General features: G+C 54.6%; 5 protein-coding genes across 5 annotated transcripts; 3 read left to right on the plus strand and 2 right to left on the minus strand.

Annotated features, from left to right (window-relative positions):
• The first annotated feature begins 82 nt into the window (after positions 1–82).
• IWZ02DRAFT_457249 (high-temperature-induced dauer-formation protein-domain-containing protein) lies at positions 83–3,415 on the plus strand. Its single transcript, XM_066767931.1, has 6 exons — positions 83–296; positions 357–972; positions 1,022–1,119; positions 1,178–2,018; positions 2,067–2,584; positions 2,632–3,415. Exons 1-6 carry the CDS (start codon positions 201–203, stop codon positions 3,097–3,099), a joined length of 2,637 nt encoding a protein of 878 aa, XP_066620816.1. The 5' UTR covers positions 83–200; the 3' UTR covers positions 3,100–3,415.
• A 2,099-nt stretch (positions 3,416–5,514) lies between these two features.
• IWZ02DRAFT_38665 (S-adenosylmethionine decarboxylase) lies at positions 5,515–7,857 on the plus strand. The gene is made up of 2 exons (XM_066765483.1): positions 5,515–5,858; positions 5,923–7,857. The coding sequence occupies exons 1-2, from the start codon at positions 5,741–5,743 to the stop codon at positions 7,392–7,394; spliced, it is 1,590 nt and encodes a 529-aa protein (XP_066620817.1). The 5' UTR covers positions 5,515–5,740; the 3' UTR covers positions 7,395–7,857.
• Positions 7,858–8,030: 173 nt separating this feature from the next.
• Positions 8,031–9,380, plus strand: IWZ02DRAFT_38674 (nucleotide hydrolase-domain-containing protein). Its single transcript, XM_066765490.1, has 4 exons — positions 8,031–8,164; positions 8,221–8,472; positions 8,538–8,785; positions 8,885–9,380. Exons 1-4 carry the CDS (start codon positions 8,124–8,126, stop codon positions 9,181–9,183), a joined length of 840 nt encoding a protein of 279 aa, XP_066620818.1. The 5' UTR covers positions 8,031–8,123; the 3' UTR covers positions 9,184–9,380.
• A 635-nt stretch (positions 9,381–10,015) lies between these two features.
• Positions 10,016–10,447, minus strand: IWZ02DRAFT_435015 (uncharacterized protein; the record flags this gene model as incomplete). Its single annotated transcript, XM_066766414.1, has 1 exon — positions 10,016–10,447. The coding sequence occupies one exon, from the start codon at positions 10,445–10,447 to the stop codon at positions 10,016–10,018; it is 432 nt and encodes a 143-aa protein (XP_066620819.1).
• A 5,369-nt stretch (positions 10,448–15,816) lies between these two features.
• On the minus strand, positions 15,817–18,614 carry IWZ02DRAFT_492437 (uncharacterized protein; the record flags this gene model as incomplete). Its single annotated transcript, XM_066769848.1, has 3 exons — positions 15,817–16,794; positions 16,845–17,688; positions 17,740–18,614. 3 exons carry the CDS (start codon positions 18,612–18,614, stop codon positions 15,817–15,819), a joined length of 2,697 nt encoding a protein of 898 aa, XP_066620820.1.
• Positions 18,615–19,560: the final 946 nt, after the last annotated feature.

A 19,560-nucleotide genomic window follows, 5' to 3' on the forward strand; every position in this document is an offset into this window, starting at 1 on the left:
TGTACCGCACGGCACCCACCCAGTGACAGTGACGCTGTGAGTCTGCCCTGCCCTGCCCGCCTTGGTTCCACTGCATCTTCACTTCACACCCACACCCACACCCACACCCACACCCACACCCACACTCACACCCACACCCATGGGCATGAACACGACATCCCACGACCGGATGCCCACTTAGCCTCAACCATCTGCCTACCATGGGCGCCTCCGACTCCAAACTCGTCTTCAAGCAAGGCATCATCCGCCTGTCGGAGCAGCAGGACATCCCCGCCGATGATGCGTACTGGACCAGCGTATGCCGTCGCCTCGTGCTTTGTGCTTGCATGCAGTGCTAACTCTCGACCTCCGTCTAGTTTTGGGAGCTTCCAGAATCTGCAGAAGATGTCTTCAGTCTCTTCTCGCCCTCCGACATCCGCCGCACTCGCGACAACGCTGTCGCAAATCTCGAGACTCTCATCCTTGCCGTCACCTCGCGGCTCTGCGTCCTGCGCAACCACCCTTCCTTCCCCGACCCCGAGCTCGCTCCCGAACGCGACGCGCTGAATTGCGTGCGCATCCTGACGCGGGTTCTGCCTTTTATCTACGAAGCCGACCACCTCGACGCTTGGGAAGACAGGTTCTTTTGGGGCGCGCGCAGGAAGCGCAGCAGAAGAGGCCAGCTCAATCGATCCGAAGTCTTGTTTGACGAAAGCAATCCCGACGATGCGCAACGCGACCCAGCCTCCGACTTTGAAGAGGCAAAACCACTTGCCGAAGAGCTCATAGACACCCTCGTCGACCTGCTTTTCTTTGCCGACTTCACCCTCCCCAAGGCTCAGCCCGGCAAGGGAAAGGTCACGTATGCTATATGGCAGAGTGGTGTGGGATGCAATACGCCAGTCGGCTCGAGCAAAGAATACGAAAGCAATCGCACAGAAATCCTACGACTGCTACTCACCTTTGCAAGTAAATCCATGTACATGTCGCCAAGTACGTCCTGCTCCAAGTCACATCCCAGCACCCATCTGACAAGGAATAGACATCCTCCCTGTCAAAGGCGTCAAAGCCATAACGTACATTACAACGTGCCCCGAGAAGCAGATTGTACTTTCCTTGTTGTGTTCGCTCCTCAACACAGTCAGTCCCTCAATGCGACCCACGAGCTCCGCCCTCAAGTACTAATGCTGCGCAACAGACCCTCAAGTACAACCCCGCGAGTTGGCGAGTGCCTTACGACCACGTCATTTACAAAGACCCAAAGCAGATCCTCGTGACCTACTGTCTTCAACTTCTCCTAGTTCTCGTCTTGTATCCAATACCCGAGCCAGGCAATGGGTCGCCACCAAAGAATTTCTTTAGGCATTTCCTTGGCAGGTTGCATCGACCACAGGACTTTCAATTTCTCCACGATGGCATGACGAGGATCCTGAATCAGCCCTTGCAAGCAACTACGTCATATCTACCCGGAAGCCAGAAATCATTGAACTGGGCTCCTGAGATGCTGATTCTGTTCTGGGAGACTCTGCAATGCAACAAACGCTTTCGGTCATTTATCATTGAAACAGATCGGGCACATGATTTCGTTGTCCTGATCCTGTTCTACGCCATTGACCAAAGCAATGATCCGTCACGACAGGGACTGACAAGAATGTGCATCTTCATCTTGCAGACTCTGAGCACGGAGCAAAATTTTGGAAAGAACCTCAATAAGAAGTTTGAAGGACAGGAAACGCTCCCACCAAGCATCCGCATCCCCAACTTCCACGGCACCTACGCGGACTACCTCATCACGTCAATTTATACGCTTTTCACCACCGGCAAGGGCAAGCTTGACGCTGTTTATCCCGCGCTCCTTGCAATCATCAACAACATTGCAGCTTACGTCGAGAACCTCGGAAGAGCGCCGTCATCCAAACTGCTCCAGCTCTTCGCCTCCATGTCGTCACCTAGCTTTCTCCTTGCCAATGAGACCAATCACAACCTTCTTCAATCTCTGCTCGAAGCACTGAACTCCATCATCGAGCACCAATACTCTTGTAAGACAAGAAAGAGCTGATGATTATATCAATACTGACGAGAACCAGCAAACACCAACCTCATATACGCCATTCTGCGTTCTCGGAAAAGATTCCAAGCCCTGACAGATTTCACATTAGAAAGCGCATATGACGAGATAGAACGGAACAACCAGCAACGTAAAGATGCCAGATCCAGTGAGGCGGGATCTACAAGAGTCAACTCGCGTCAGAACTCGATTGACAGCCTGAGGAGTCCCCTCTCGAGTCGCACCCCCACCTTGAGTAATGTCCCCGAAGAGAACAGCGCTTTCAGCATTGGAGACGACGAGGATTCTGGCGACGAACGAACTCCTCATGTTGTTCAGTCTCCCGTCCAATCCAGCAGCAACTCAAGAACGGCGTCGGTGAGCTCGTCGGCAGATGATACGGTGCCACTTCAGCTGCGAGGCATGTCCGAAAAGGCCAGGGGAAAGATGCCCGTCGGAACACCAACTTTTTCGAGACAAAATAGTACGGGAAGCTTGAGCAGCTTGGCCACAGCTACAATGCTCGCAAATGGACAATTCTCTCCGTCGACAGAATGGGTAAGATATGATACTTATGTTCGAGGAATTCGGCTGACGTCTGGTAGCTGGAAAGCTGGCTCCCGCATCTTCCGCTGCACACCATCCTGACGCTCATTTCACAACTCTCTCCTGTGATACCCCTGGACTCGCCCATCGACACGGCCTCGGCGCTCGAGACGATCCGCAACACCGAGGTCCGTGGAATCGAGCCATCTCCCATCCGCGTGCACCTGTTCGAATGGTCGCCACTATCACTTGGATGGTATGAATCGCTACTCTGGAGCTTCATATTCAGCAGTGAGATGAATGTTTCAAGAGGCATGGCTGGTGTCTGGAATGGAACAAGCATCAAGCTATTCAGAGTGCAAGAAGCAGCGCCGCCAACGCCATCGCTCCTGGCCCCGCGCGGAGCAGTCGACGCCGTTGGTGACAATCTACGTCAGCGGATTGGCAGTCTGAATCTCCGAGGCGCTGGCAGTCCCAATGGGCAGCGGAGCCCTGGAGGAGCAGCGGGTCCAATCCGCGACGTCTAGGCGCTGCGCGGAGGAAGCATCGAAGACAGGCCCGTAAAGCTTTGGCTTGCACAAGGTCCTGTTCTGGAGTTGTACATTTGTTGCCGAGATCATGGCTGGCGTTTTTGCATGCACTTAGATTGAGCTGTTGGACACGGCACTCTTTCGAGCATGAGGTTGGGATGCTGCGCGGCTGCTGGTTGCGTGCATCTGGCGGTGGTTTTGTTTGGACTGTACGTACTTACGTGTCTGCTAAGTGCTGGCGGCGGCAGCATTGCATGGTTGCGAACCTGGCGCTTGATACCTAGGGAAAGAATCAAAGAATATCATACGACCAACACTCCGCTGCATTGAAGTGTCAATTGCCGTCCGTACAGTCGAGGCGAACAGCTCGACTTACGAAGGCAAAAGCTCTGGCTCACGGCTGCACTTGCCCAAAAGGTGGAGTCAGAAGCTGAGGTTCAGCTTCATCTCTGTATCGAATCCGCATTTGACTGGACCTTGAGGACACGGCGAGTGGTGAAACAGGTCTGGCACGCACAAAGCAGGTGCGCGGCAACGGTTTGTGAGGCTTGGATCCTCACTCCCGGCGCATCTACATGTCATCTCAGAAAGGGATTGATTTGCAAGCACCATTGTGTTGAGTCGCATTGTCCAACTGCCGCAGCATTAGTCGACGTTCACACATACATGGCGATAGTCAGAAAGTGGTAGTTGAGTTCACTGGCGCCGCGAATCCGCTTTGCATGACGGCCGGCTGTTGAGACTCGGACTGCCTTTCGTTTCCCTTGAATCTTGGGAGCAGCAGAGGGCGAATGTTTCGACAGACCCTGCCTGCTCGGTGGCTCACGGCAGGTCGATACCAAGCTTTTGGTGGCAGAGCCGCGAGTCGGCTTGGCCCAGTCGTAGACGGAAAACTGTAACGAGAAGGGAAGCGTTCGATCGGCTTGCAGGACGCGACCGACGAAATGTTTGATGCTCAGACAGATGCAGTGTTTGGACCAGGGGCAGTGCCTTGCCAAAGGACGACTTGCCGCAGTCTTCGATTGGGCCACGACTCCTCCTTGCTCTTCTACGTTTGGCCGTGGGTTGGGTGTACGAGCAGCCTGTTTCGACGCCGTGTGGCAGTCTCGAGCGAGAGGCCGACTTGCCGATGCCGTGATTTCCGGGTGTGCTTCATGTCAGTAGAGCGGTAGAATTGAAGAGGTATTTGCAACGGAGGACGGAGATGAAGCCGGCCGACAGGAACAACGGATTGTTTGGTTCAGCATTGTCGTCGAGGCGGCATTTCCAGGCTCCTATCGAGACAGGGTTCCTGTTGTGGATGAAGAATGCTGGGGAAACACAAAGCGTAGGGATAGTCAAGCACGGGCAGCGGGAAGAGGGGAGGAATGGGAAAAGTGAGAATGGGATGCTGCGGACAAGGTGGGACAAGGGGGTGGGGTGTATGGGGTGGGTGGGTGGTGTTACTGCCAGTGGGCAGAGTTTGGGTTCCATTAGATCGGGCGTGAAGCGCTGCATCGCACCAGGCACCGTCAAGGCGGTGACTAGGGTCGACGGGCCTGACGTCAGATCGGTATCGGTACGAAACCGGTCGACGAATCTTAATTGGCAGAGGTGCAGGGTGTATCAGCACTAGCAAATCAAGAGCACGGCGCTGCTTAGCTAACGGGCCTCTGACATTCGTGCCGGTTCCTGGCGCATCGTTTCGGGCCAAAAGCCCACTCCACCGCGCCGAAAATCCTCACCTGCACTGGCACACGACTGTCGACTGGAAAGCCCGCGCCCTCTGCTCTGAGCTCTACCGAAATCCCTCAAAACTCTGCCTCTTCCCACCCATCGCAAAAAAAGAGGTACGGCTCCCCTTCCCGTCCGCTCCGCTGCCCCCTCTTCACTCTCTGTGCTGTGCTCCCAAGCCCGGCGCTGACGTTGCACTCGCCCAGGCCAACGTCCTCTCCACACCTACGCCGCCCACCGCGTCCGACGAAGTCAAATTTTGACTGACGCGGGAAGCCTCCCTCGCTCTGTCCGTCGCGTCCCTCGAAACGGTCACGCTGGCAGAAACACTCGTCTCCTGCGCCCTTCTCGCTGCCAGGCTGTAACCAGCCACGCAGACCCTGCCGCACCACCAACGCCTGTCAAAGTCCATGCGTCAAGAGGACCTACTGCGTTTCTTGTCCAAGCCTGCGAAGTACGTACAAACTTCCGACACGCGTCTCCCCAGACCCTCAAATGCTGATGCTTCTCCCAGGCCCAGATAACACCCTCCACTTCCACGCTCCTCTCCCCCGCCAACTTTTTGTACCCACCCTAAGCAGATTGCCTCGTCTGCTGGACCCGATACTTGCCCAGGGTATCGGTATCTGCCAGGTCGAGGATCACCATATTCTGTCGCCATTCCGCGGCGCAAGGCCTCTTTCATTCCCCTCTCCGCCCGCCCTCCATAACGTCCTCCAAAGGTCGTTCTCAAGTCTACATCCACTGGTGTTGGCAGCCGCCAACTTCTGTTCCGTCCACCACCTCCTCGTGGGCCTTCTCCTTTCAGGCGAATCCGCACTTCGCCTGGGTGGCAGACTGTGCTTCACTGCCTCATAGCCACATCACCTGAATCAATTCTAGCCGGCCATTTTGCTCGACTGCAGCTCTGTCAACAAGTCCCGAAATGGTCAACGAAATCCCCAAGCACTACACCGCGTCTCCGTCGTCGTACTGCGGAACGCCGCACCTGACCATCAATCGCGAAGTTGCTGTCGACCTCGACTCTTCCAATGCCTTTGAAGGTGAGAGCTCGCCTGGTGCATTCGCTCTTCAGTTCTAGAGTTGGCTAACAAAAACGCAACTCAGGTCCTGAGAAGCTGCTCGAAGTTTGGTTCAGCCCTTCGGCTAACCCGCTTCCGGCTTCTGCCCAACCGCTCGGCTTGAAAGCGGTCCCGGCCGATGTCTGGACGTCCATGCTGGATCTGGTCAACTGCAAGGTCCTTTCGATTGTCGAGTCCCAGGATGTGGACGCCTACCTGCTGTCAGAGTCGAGCATGTTTGTCTGGCCCCACAAGGTCGTGCTCAAGACCTGTGGCACCACGACCCTGCTCTACGGGCTTCCCCGCATGCTCGAAATCGCAATCACTTATGCGGGATTTCCAGGCATCCCGGCTGATCTTCCCAATGGAGTGCCCGCTGCGGCCACGCCGCACCGTGTTTTCTACAGCCGCAAAAACTTTTTGCACCCAGAGCAGCAGCGTGGGCCCCACCGCAGCTGGCGTGATGAAGTCAGGTTCTTGGACAAGATGTTCCTGGGTGGTAGTGCCTATATGATAGGCAAGATGAACGGCGAACACTGGTACCTTTACATCACTGGTCCTGGAACCCGCCTGACTCCGCCTGCGACTCCTGAAGGAGAACCTGCTCAGATTGAAACTGAGACCAAGTTTCTCTCTGTGCCGCAGGGGATGATGGTTGGGTCTGGCTCAGACGAAGCGCAGGACGAGACTTTGGAAGTACTCATGACCGATCTCGATGAACAGAATGCACGTCAATTCTATCTCGAGGACGCGAGTGCGGTCGCGGAGGGTCGGTACTTTCAAAAAGCCCGTGAGGCGCGCAAGTGTGCGATCAAGAGCCTTGGTGTTATTGAGGAGGAGGGGTCTGCGGATAACAGCCTCGCTGGCAGTACCCTCCTCAACGGCAGCTCGAACCATCACGACAACTTTGACGTCTTCGAGCAAACCTCCTCTGACCACAGCGGCTTTCCTTCGGACGAGTCTGACGATGACCTGACGTTCCCCGAGGAGCTTACCACCGAGGGGCACAGCCTTGGAACCGTCGTCTCCGACCACTGCGGACTCTCCGACATTTATCCTACGTCGAAGTACCCTGATGCTCGCATTGATGCTTACCTCTTCACCCCTTGCGGCTTCTCTGCCAATGGCGTCATTCCCGCCCCTGACGGTCCCAACGGTACCAACTCGACTCACTACTTTACCGTTCATGTGACGCCGGAGCCCCACTGCTCGTACGCATCGTTTGAGACGAACGTGCCAGCGCGCCAGAGTGGTCGCGAGACTGCAGATATTGTCGAGCATGTCGTCGGCATCTTCAAGCCCGGTCGCTTTAGCGTCACGCTGTTCGAAGCCAAGCCGGTCAACGATGACACGGTGGCTTCGGCTGCGAAGCGCAGCGCGAGGATGGACCACATTGAGGGCTACAAGCGGATCGACCGCATTGTGCACGACCTCGATGGTTACGATCTGGTCTTCAGGTACTACGAGCGCTTCGACTGGAAGGGTGGTGCGCCGAGGCTCGGCGAGATTGGCTGCTAGACAAGAGGCTCGGACTGTCTCCAGACGGGTGCAAGTTTCCTATTTGTACACATGAGTCAGACAGGTGGACTTTGCCTTCTGTCCCTACGGCCTTTTCTCGGTCTATATTTTTTGTCGATTTTGATTCTTAACCTAATAGGGAGGAAGCGATTGGCGTGGGTTGAGATTGAAATTGGGATACGGCCGCTCCACGATCATGATTTCTTTGTCGCCTATTTGCCATTGACAGATTGGCTCTTTGCTGAGGCATCTTGCCGGAGGAGGATTCAGAATGAGATTGTTTTTTGCCAGCTTCTACCTGCGTGCCTTTGCTTGCGTGTAAGATGGTTGATCACGTTTGACTGCGCAGGTTATAGGATTGGCTGATTGGAGGGATTCATGGGTGACTTTTTGGGAGTTTAGAGGGTGGGCTTCAACCAAGCTCTCAAAATCATCACAGGCGTTCAACGATCAAACACACAAACTCACAGTGGTTTCTCGCAAAGAATTGATGATAGGCATAGAAACTTGTCTAATTGACGGAGTGAGGTTGGAAGAAACATGAGCAGCTAAAAAGAAATGCAAGGATGCTGCCGATCCCGTCGGGTTATCACCGGGCCAATCTGCCGCCGCGAAGACCAAGCGACCCGACCTGAGCTGGACCTGGACCTGGAGCTCCGAGCCAGACCTACCTTCCGTAGCTCATCTGTGCGCCATTTGCTCTTTCCAGCTTCCTTGCCGTCAACAATCATGTCAACCGTCACTGAAAAAGCTCTGCAGAGCTCTTACCCGTACATCTCACCATCCCCTAATCCATTGTCATTGTTCTGCTAATGGCTCCGCGTAGGCCCATAATTCCCAAGGAGTTCAACGCGAACCAACCCAAGACCATCCGCCTGTACCCTCTGAGCAACTACACGTTCGGCACGAAAGAGAACCAGCCCGAGGAGGATCCGTCGGTTCTTGCACGGTTGAAGCGATTGGAAGAGCACTACAACAAGCATGGCATGAGGCGGACGTGCGAGGGCATCCTCGTCTGCCACGAACACAACCACCCACACATCCTCATGCTGCAGATCGCCAACGCATTCTTCAAGCTGTACGCAGGCCCCGTTCTCAACCTACAGAACAGAGGAAGAGGAGAAGCTCATGTGCGAGATACAGGCCCGGCGACTACCTGCGTCCCGAGGATGAAGAGATTCCAGGCTTCAAGGCACGGCTTAACGAGCGCCTCGCGCCAGTGGGCTCGCAGTTCTCGGGCGAAGGCGTCAATGACGAGTGGGAGATTGCCGACACGCTCGCGCAGTGGTGGCGCCCCAACTTTGAGACGTTCATGTACCCCTTCATTCCCGCACACGTCACTCGTCCGAAAGAGTGCAAGAAGCTCTACTTTATCCAGCTTCCCCGCAGCAGTATGTCTTTTTCCCTCAATTCGCCAGCCCTCATACATTTCTCAGCTGGAAATACGCACAAACACATCAAGAGGACCGAGTAGCTGACGCGACTTTTAGAAGTGCTTAGTGTGCCCAAAAACATGAAACTACTTGCTGTCCCCCTATTCGAGCTCTATGACAACACGGCGCGGTACGGACCGCAGCTATCGGCCATACCACACCTGCTCTCGCGCTACAACTTCGAATTCGTCGATGAAAAGGGCGAGGTTGTGGCCCGGACGCCTGGCGGCGAACCGCCGTCCGCCGGAGCCAAGAGCGACAAGCAGGCGCCGACGGTCAAGCACTTGGCCGGTGGAGACGAGAAGGACAGCGCGGCGGCGAGCGAGACGAATGGTAATGCCTCGATGGAACAATGAAGGAAGTGCGTGAAAGGGGAGCGCAAGGGGCGCTTGTTGCATGTAGCACAACATCTTACTTTGAGCATGGCGTTATGGCGATGGACGGCGGCGGGCGACGGCGGCGGTGGTCATGGGGCGCTAGGAATATTAAGGCTCATCTTTCTCCCTTTCCTCCCTCTGTTGTAGAGACTCTGGTTGGATGCTTGGAATGGCTGTGGCGGGCGTACGATTGCTTGTGCTTGTAGAGGTGGAGCAATGATTGGTTCCGCCAATGCTTTTCAAATCTTGTCGTTTTGCGCTTGGAACTGTGCTGCTATTGAGTTGTTTAAATGTTGACAGCCGCCAGGGCGTCCGTCATCCACCGTGTCCTCGAGCTGGAAGGACACGAAGACCGCCGTAAAACGCGGCCCTTCAGGAAGATTCAATGGTCAAAACAGGCTCAAAAGAAGCTATTGGTGTAATTTCCGACACAGGAGAGAAGAAAGAGATGCAAGCAAAGATCAAGCACCATGTGCACCACATCTCAACAAGATATACTGCTGTACACACGACACGCACTAAGCAAAGGTGCCTCATAACGACACCAAAAATCTTTTCCAACAAATGCGCCCTTCTCTAGCCATGTAGGCGGACACCCTAACCCCATGTACCTATCCAGGACCCAAAGCCAAAGCCACCTGCCTCCTTCCCCCAAGGTCTATCAGTACCCAAGTAGCTGCATACTCACGACGCAATCTTGAGTCCGCCAACTTCCTCGCTGCATTCGCTGCGCCAGCGTTCTCCGCGCCTCTCACGAGGTTGCGTGTTCGATTCTGCGCTGTGGCGGGTGGATGCTGTTGTTTCGTTGTTTTTATTGGGCCTTGGGGGGGCTGGGAGGTTTGTGGAAGGTGGGTGGTGGGTTTTGGATTTTGGATACCCACGGCGACCACGACGGCGGCAGTGACAGCACGCCAAGCCACGCATGAGGCTTTCCTGACAGCGGCTTGAGGGTCGACTGGTTACAGCTTTTGGATGCCGAGTCTTGTTGGCGGAGCTGGGCCGGACCGAGCTGATCTGTAGGGACACGGTGCTCGTTGTGATGTTCGCTATCGGGAGACACTTCATTCGATGACCTTGCGATGTATGTGATATTTGCTCTCGGTATCCATCCAAGGGATGACTTGAGCTTGGAACATTCCATGAGCTGTAAATGAACAGATTGAACCTCACTGACGGGGAAAACTACAGGGCTCAGAGGTTGAGAGGGCAGAACGGCCAAGCAAACACGACAGCCTTGTGACATGGGCTCCGGACATCACCGAGTAGCTGTAACAAGACGATGATCGAGATGTCGGTAGCTCGACAAGAAATTAGCGTGTGTGATGCTGCTGGCGGCAGTTCATCAACACATCATGGTGGGCGGCTGTAGGGGTCGCATTTGTCAACACAATTTCGGACAAGCTGAAGTTGAAAAATACAATTCGTGGGAGACGTTGTACTACCAAGGATACTCAATATGTGTCGTGTCGAGGGCGACAGGCACAGCACTTTGAAGTGTTGGGTTGTGGTGCTTTGATACGGTCGACTGCAACACCAGGCGGAGGACGACGATGGCACCAAAGCGAGGGCGAGCTCAACTCTAAAAGACAGTGACATATGACCATTAGGCCCAGCTGGATGCCACACCAACAGGTGGGCGACGACTTCACCAAACGGCGGACAATTCTAGCGACAGATGGCAAGCGGCGCCACCAAATCCAGCACAAAAGCAGGCAGTGCTTTAGCCTGGGATAAAAGCCCAAACCGTGAGCTTACAGTCATCCAAAGCAATGACACTGCGAAGCTCTACTATGGCGGGGTGGGTTAAGGCCATAGCATCTTGTGACTGCGATGCTGTCCAGACGGGGGATGTCTGGGGTAAAGGATGCATCAAAAAAGCGCGCGTGCCCCCAGTCGCGGCTTTCTATGGCCACGCCCGAAATTTCCAGGCGTGTCTGATCTGCCCTATCAAGCTTAGTTAAAGGCCGACTAGCTGACTCACAGGTTATGGATTTCAAGGGAAAAGGCAGTGATGAGCAGCTTCGGCTGTGTCTACAGTTTTGCTGTTTTTTTGCTCTGTGCTGGATTTTGCTCTTTTCGCTATCTCTTCCTTAGTGCTTGTTAATGTTGCTCTGTCTCTGCTTGGTGTTACACTCTCAGTGTTGCGCTGTCATTGTTGTACTCGCTTTTACTTTGTCTCCAAAACGATGTCCTGTTGAACTCTTCACACGCTGCTTATTCAGTGTCAACTTCTTACTACCTGAAGTCCCATTTGTTCTTCGTTAGAAATCTTTGACCTTTGGTCGGCCCTGAAATCGTGTTGAGTACTTTCATCGAAAAGCGCTATGCTCGTATACATTTGCGGATAGCATATTTCCTGCAACCATCTTTCATCCCCACAATCTTTAAAGTCGAGCTCTTCTACTGAAATCTAATATGGGCTCTGCTCCAAGGCTCTGAACGCTCTTGGAAACATATGGCGAGAAGACGTGAAGTAAAAGCAGTTGCCATTTTGAGACTAGCGTGCGTGCATGCCCTGGTGCTGTCAACGACCGGACTCCTCCATTCCCGCAACACAACATCTTCTCCTCTGAATTGCTGATTCTCGCCTCGTCTTCCCCTTCATTTGTGGAGAACCTTCAATCGCGCAGTCATCGCTCACGCATCAACTTGGCATGCTCGAAGAGGATTGCTCAAACACTCGCCATAGCTAACGAAAGCATCTCACGGCTCAGCGGCAAAAGTGCTCAATGTCTGCCGACGCTTAGAGGTCTGCAGTGGAGCCCACTTGCAGCAAACTCCGCAGTTCAAGATGCAATGCTCGCTTGGGGCCTCCTCCGAACCAACGACAAACCCGGCTGCTGCCAGTGCGGTTAGGGCAACGCGCTGTCCGTCGCAATGCACGAATCGCCGGAAAGTAAACCGAACGCGCCGCCAACAACTTCAGACATCTGCGATTTTAGCCGCAGAGCAAAAAATTGGAACGACGCGCAACAAATCCGCGTCTATGGATCTCGTTATCCGCTTTGAAGTTGGACCCCACGCATCGTCAATATGAAAACGATGGCTGCCATTGAGAAATCCTGGCGCTGGGCTATTTCTCAACATGACTTGTGCAATACTGCAAGGGCACCACTCATTGCTGCAGATTTGCCGGGATTCAGGAATTGGGATGTTGGCTCCGTCATGCATAAAGCTTAAGTCGGTTTGACGCAGCGCCGAGTTGCTCTGTCCCGGGACTTGGTTTGCGGTACGCTGTCGCTCTTTGTGCATTTTGCTGAATCTCTCCAGGGAAAGAATTTCCACCACAGCTACCGTTGTCCGGTACGTAAAAGACCCACAGCTCGTTCACGAGTGCCGAGCCTCTCAGTTGTCCGTATCTTGGCGAAGGGGACGTTGCGCCAACGATGTACCTTGGCGATCTCGAAACAAGTCATTCATCACGCCCAGTGGAACCCCAAGGCCACTGACTTGACAGTCTCCCGTTAGTCCAAGCTGCAATAGCAAGGGGAAGACCTTCAGCTCTGAACTACGAGACGAGCATATCCCGTGGGAAATATGATGAAAGGCCCAACTGCAGTAGTAATCTTGGGATAATCCGGTCAACCAATTCATGGCTGCACAGCCCCCTTGTTGACAAGAAAGCCACGACAAGGCCAAAGTACTGAGAATGCGGGCGTTGGTCGCCGGTCAAGAGTGCCCAATGGCACAGGAGAAACGGCGGAATGGGAACCAGGCAAAGCACCAAGGCGCCCACAGTCCGGCAAGCCTGCAGGCACCATCCTTAATAGAAAGCCTCTTCGGTACTTTCTCTCCGCTCCCATCACTGCCGGCGGAAAATACAGCCAATCAGGCGGCGCTTCCTCGAGATGCCTTGCCATTCCGGGCTGTCGTCAGCGCCAAAGTTCGACAGCCAAGTCAACCAGACTGCCGATCGAAAGCTTTCCTCTCTGTTCTTTTGAGGTAATGTGATGAGAATGGCCGAAATTGGAAACTGTCGCGCCTCAACAATGAGCCAACACGAGCGCCTTTGTTTTCTTGATCCAGAAGTTCCCTTGATCGCATCTGCAACAACATCATAATGTCAAGAGCTTGGCTATCCGCGGCAGGCGCAAGTTGGGCGCCATTCCATCACCCGCAGCCTCGTCACTAGACCACAAAGTGAGCCTTTACACACGCATCAATTTCGCGGATCAACAACGTCCCCAACTGATTGAAGAGCTGCACTGTCGTCGATGCGAACTGGCGATCTGGACGACCATCCCAGTCGGAGCGAAGTGACACAGACGAAAAACGACAGAAGCAAAAAAATTGTCAAAATGGTGCCATTAGTGTCAAAGCTCCCGCCTGTACAGCAGTGCATTGACCACAAGCGATGCAAGACGGTACCCTCGCATCCTGAGTCGAGGATCTCGAGAGGAAGCCAGCTCTTCGTCAATCGACCGGGTCGAAGAGATTGGAATCTCCCTCGCGCAGCGAGCGACAGCGGCGCGGGTGGCTGCTGCTGCCGCAATCTCTGTCTCAAGTACGCGCATACAATGCAAGCGCAGATGGTACCGATTCGCTGCACGCGGTGCGCTTCCCCGTCCCCGTGTCATGGCACCGGGACGAGGAGACGAGTGGCACGCAGCCACAATTTAAAAAATTAAAGCTGGACGTTGCGCGCGGGGAGCGTCGGGAAAGGAAAAGAGACGAGCAACGACAGGAAGAAGGAATAAAAACAGCATTTTAAGATAAGGTTGGAGCCGGCCTTAACGGGTCGCTCGGGTGTCATAGAGTAACCAATGGTCTGTCTCTCCACGCGCGTAACGCTCTGCTCACCGGCAGGATGTGTTGGTAATATAGGCTGAAGGTGTGGAGACGAGGCTTGCGAATGAGTTGAAGGCCTTGCGATGGCAGAAGGACTCAGTGTCTTGGCTCGCGAGAGGGCCCTCTCCAAGAAGCAAAATGTTGACTAGCACAGTGGATATCCAAGCAATGGCTCGCAGCCAAGCCCTTGGTTTGCGAGTCCGCTGGCAACGCTTGACCATGACAACTTGCGCCCTCCTGCTCTGCTCTCAGACATCGAACGCTGTCTGAATGTCCTCCATCTTTTTCCACAATTGACTTCTCCCTCACACACAGTCCTCAGCAAACAATCCACGCAGTCGACACCTGCAGGTCTCGCTGCCAAAGCGTCCCCGCGCGCCACACCACAGAAGCGCGAGCGAGCGCAGGAAAGGGGAAACCTGCAAAAGTATGTGCCGAGTCAGTGGCGCCAGAAGCAGCAGAGCGCACGCACATCTCCTTGGCGCCGGCAGCGCGGCACGGCGCGGCAGTTGAGAAGACGTCGGGCGACGGGCGCCCTTGAAGTTGAGTCGAGTCGATGCGACTGGTCAGGTTGGTGCAGGAGGTGCTTATCTGTGTGAGAGTGAGTATGCTGCGAGGGCTGGAATTGAGTTCTTGACTCGTATGCTTGTTTGCTTATTTGCTTGCTTTTGACCTACCTGCGCGTGAGTGAGTGAGTGAGTGAGTGAGTGAGTGAGCGCAGGGGTGGATGCCATGCAGCAGCAGTTTGTATGCATGATGTGTGCATACGTACGTACATGGACGACGACGTCAGTGGAGGCATGGTGGAGAGCCATAGAAAAGAAAGTGCTTGGTTCCTGCTTGTGTGCGTACGTGCGTTTGGCTCATGGAATGCACCGCGGACTATGCGAAAAGGATTCCGATGCTTGTCTGGCGTTGTGTCATGCGCATTATATACGGCAGTTGATTTCGCTGTCTAGGAGAGATCAAGACGTTTGTGGTTTATGCAAAGACGATTTCCCACCAAACACACCGTGTGTCTTCGATAAGAGAGGGGAGACGATACCATGTCTAGCAAAAGGGGAAAAGACCACAGGTCATGGAATCGGTTCTTGTTCAAGACATTTTCCCAGCTTGAATTGAATTGATTTGAAAGAGATTTCCTTGAAGAAACCCCGCTTGATTCCCTATGCCAAACTGAAGAAGCCAATTGGGCTGTTTAGCTCTTCTTGCTCACTCGCATGAGCGCGTCGTCATCTTATCTATCCTCCCAGAGGATCATCAAAAAGGAGACGACGAGGATGAAGAAGCAGCAGCAGCAGCAGCAGCCCAGGCAGTACCATGGTAGTGCGCGGCCAATTTTGCGCGCCACCCAAGTGATATGCAACGATAAGCAATAAATCGACCAACCAACGGACCAGCCAACCCGCCAACCTGACCGTGTCCCACCAGAACCCCTATCCCAACCACCAATCCCAGACCGTCATTTCAGCCCTATCAGGCGTCGCGCGAAAGCGGATCGACAAAGTGAAACCATGACCAACGCCGTAAACTCCGGTTCCCGTTCACCTGTACACCGTGGTAGAGACTTTACAATGGTAGTAACAACACAAGAGATGTGAAAAGACAGGAGGTAGAAGGGGGAGAAGGAAGTTATGAAAGCCCAGCTTGGTACTGCGCGTCGAGACAGTGCTTTATAATTAACGCCAGCCGACGCCCCAAAGTAAGAAACCACAAAAATTAAAGGGGAACAGAAAGAGAATGGGAAAGATGACGGCAAGCCCGACCAGCAAGACGCCTTGGCTGTCGATTTAGCTGTCTTAAACAGCAGGGGTTGTGCTCAGCTCACGACAGGACCATGCCGATATCTTGCCTACGTGGCTCAGCAGCCCTGAGAGCCGCGAAAAACGTTTCGTCGTTGGCCCCGTAGATAACATCGTCTTTGCCAACAAACATATTATCAAGCGGCTTTTCAATGCGCCAGCACTCGGCACCATTCAGCCTTTTAAGACGGCCGCCGTCGCCGGTGGCCGTGTCAACCAAAAGTCGCATCCGGGCCTGCACGCCCTTTTGCTGCGCTTTGGCAGAGTTCCAAAACTGGGCAATCTCTTCGACGATACTGAGTCCTTTGTCAACGGCTTTGATGGTATTTGGTAGCTCGCAGGCTGGACCACCGGATGAGATGATGTCCGTAGCAAGCAGAACGGCGTATCCGGGAAAGGGCGTAGAAAAGGCAAACTGGTTGTTTGCTCCTAGTCGAGCGTCGCGAACATGTTTGGTCAGGGGCCCCATGATAGAGACCAGGAGTTGGCGGGCGGCGACATTGGCCCGCTGAATGTTGCGCGTAACGATGTGCAATGGGAGCGAAGCGTGTCGCAAGTAGCGGTTAAGTCTCATGATGGTAGCATTGTAGAGCGCATGCATTCCAACCAAAGTGCCGACGCTTCCATTGCGAATAGCCTCGTCGAGATTCGAGTCGCTGTATAGCAGATTGCTGGGGAGACGAGAGTGCCACTCGTCCAGACGCCTCTTGGTTTTGTCGTAGTAATCAACGTACTCGTCAAGGCTTGTGTTTAGCGTCCTGCGAGCGGAACGGGTGGTGACGACCCAGACATCTCCCCAAATGGCCGAGATGAGGACATGATAACCCATTGGACTAACATCCTTCCAGTTCGGGCTATCATTTTCGACAAGGCCAGCTTCGAAGAGGGGAGTGTCCAGTGATAAGCCCGCATCATACGAGCTCTTGTTACTTGGAAGACGAAGAATCGTATCAGCACCGTCAACAAAGAAGAGCGTACCTCCGGAGAAGCCGTTGTATCGCTAAAGTCATATTAGTCGGCGTGATTGCGTTTCCGGATTTTAAAACTTACATCCATCAGAAACCCAGACCAGAACGTCCGACGCCGACACTCTTCGATCAGGTTCTCTTCAAAACCAAATTCGGGTTCCTCGTCGTGTTGAGTGACGAACTCCTCGAGGTTCAGCTTCAGAGCGCTAAGAGCCCGCAGGAATGAACCACACCAGTCCCAGGAATCCAGGTGCCGGCCGCGAGCAAAGTGCACGAGACCCACGAACAACCTACTCTGGCACACTTGGAGGGTAAACTTGCCAACACGTCGTTGCAACGCATCGTGGACAATGTCGAGAAGTTGTTTTTCAGTGTAGCGCCAGTCAGGGTCGGAGGAGAAGACATTTCCTAGAGCCATGACCGAGTACAACAACATCCTGTCATCTTGTGACTTTGATCGTCTGTTCTTTACCCATTTCATGAATGGTTTCCTTGGAAAGACTGCGTATGTAGATGAGTTGACAAAGTCGAAGAAAAAATCCAACAGCTTCTCGGTAAAGGCAGGATCCGCTTGATACGGGTCAGTGTCGATTCCTGGAGTCATAGTTGGAGAGAGAGCATCGGAGCTTTCAGACTGCATCTCGGCGGGAGAGGGCATAGACTCTCGTGCTTCGGTCGACGAGGTACGGAAACGACGCTTTCGTGGGGGTTCTGAACTCTCGGTAGTAGCGACGTCATCTGAGTGGATAGAGGGCTCAGCGGATGAAGATACTGTGTTGGGTCCTGAGATTGCTCCGTGCCGCATGTGATGATGAGGCGAGGAGTAAAGGCCGTTGTGGTGACCAGAGACTTGCTTTCCTGGGAGTAATGTCTCGAGAAGGCTGGCCTTGACGCTCTCTGCGCTCGGAACTTGGGCACTAACACCACTGCCTTGGTCAGTCGAATCATCCTACCAACTTCCAAAACTGGCAACTTACCCTCGGCAAGTGCGGCGGGCCCTTGTGCACTGGGCGCACTTGGGGACACCCGGTTCGCACTTGATCTTCTTCTCCCGACATGTCAAACACGCCTGCGCCAAACGCTTTCTCGGCTTTCCAGCTTTGGTCACACCCCAAGATGGATTCACGGCTTCGCCATCAATCATGGTTCGACAATACGAACCATCCTCATAGACAAAGCACATGCCTTCTCCCGGAATCTCCTGTTGGCCCACGCAGCGAGCAGCACGAGCAGCGCCGCGCGAAGCCTCGCCAATGCGTCTCTTGACTCGGGCTGGAGGTGCGTCACCATAGTCCTCAGCCGGCGAGGGATGCTCAGAAGGGGCGCTGGCACCGGAGGATACGGAAGTTCGCCTGTTCGGTCCGTAGATTGGCTCACGAAATGGGTGTTGGTGGGGAGGACCAGCAGGGGGAGGCGCGGGAGCATGTGTTATCGAGGCGGGGGCTGAGAAGAGAGGAAAAGGATGCGAAGCGGGAACAAAGGCGCGGTGGTCATCACGAGCGATGTGGAGCGGTTGGTGGTTGATTGAGCGCTCGGCAGGCGAAGCAGCGTGGAGTGCAGGTAGACCAGACAAACGGGCAGGCGGGGCAGGCAGTTGGTCGGAATGGCGCCTTGAGAACAGCATGGGGCTCACGAGCTCGCGCAAGCTCGGAAGCTGGACATTTTCGTTGGTGGACAGGGAGCCGCGGCTTGAGGAGGGCGAGTCGGTGCCTGGATGGTGGTCGGTCGAACGGTGTGCAGGATAGACGTCATGAGGGGCGGAAGGGTCCGGGTCGGGGAAGCGAGAGGAAGCAGGCGAAACACCAAGCAGCAGAGGAGGAGCAGAGCGCAACAGGTCGGGAGCGCAGTCCATGGCGGTGGTGGATTAGCTGGATAGGCGGATCCGGGAACCAAGGTGTGGAGTCGGGAGGTCTGGGCCTAATTATATTTGCAGTCCCGAGCGAGTACCGGGGCGGTAGGCCAAGCTCAGACGGTCGAGCCGTGCAAAGCCGGGGATGCTAGTCGAGGGTCCGGCGCTCCGAATATGTAGGCCTGAATAAAGGCACAGGGGACAAAGTGGCAGCCCGGTCGGGGAGATTCCGCGATAGTCTGATGTCTGAGCCAAAACAGCCACGACTGCTGGCTGGCCCGGGCGAGGATAGATGGCGGCGGCGGCGGCGGTGGAGGGGGCAGAGAGAATGGATTAGGTAGGAATAGGTAAGTATGTGGTAGAGAAGAAAAAGAAGGGAGGGAGAGAGAGAGAGCAAGAGAGAGAGAGAGAGAGAGAGAGAGAGGGAGAGAGAGAGAGCAAGAGAGGAAAGCAAGAAAAGTAAGAAAGAGAGATAGATGGGCAGAGAGGAAAAGGGAAGAAGGGACAGGAGGGTGGCAGGTTGTTCAATTTAGCTGCTTTGGTGGGTTGACCTGAGATGGTGGGCGGAGGAGTACCAGCCCAGGGCAAGTGCCGGATCACCCACGAGCCATTGGCTGCGGTAGAGATAGCAATCCCCTCGCCCGATATGTTGTCTTGTAACGAAAGTGCCGTGCCCATGGCTTCATGTTCTCTCCACGCCGGCTCTGCTCGCCAAACACGACGGACCGCAGCACGTCTCGGCGCGCGCTCCCCATCCGCAGCCGCGCGAGCTTCAGACCGACGCACCAAAACGGTCATCTCTGCTTTAGCTCGACATGTTGTGTCATGGACCAGCCACCCATCCTATAGTGAACTGCACGTGACTTGGATATCTGATGGACTGGAAGTGCGTGCCTGAGAGAGCCAGAGACGAGGGAGTCCAGTGGGTGTTGGCCCGTGCTCCCCCGCC

This window comes from Phyllosticta citriasiana, assembly GCF_038021145.1.
Source record: "Phyllosticta citriasiana strain CBS 120426 chromosome Unknown IWZ02scaffold_10, whole genome shotgun sequence".
NCBI lineage: Eukaryota > Fungi > Ascomycota > Dothideomycetes > Botryosphaeriales > Phyllostictaceae > Phyllosticta > Phyllosticta citriasiana.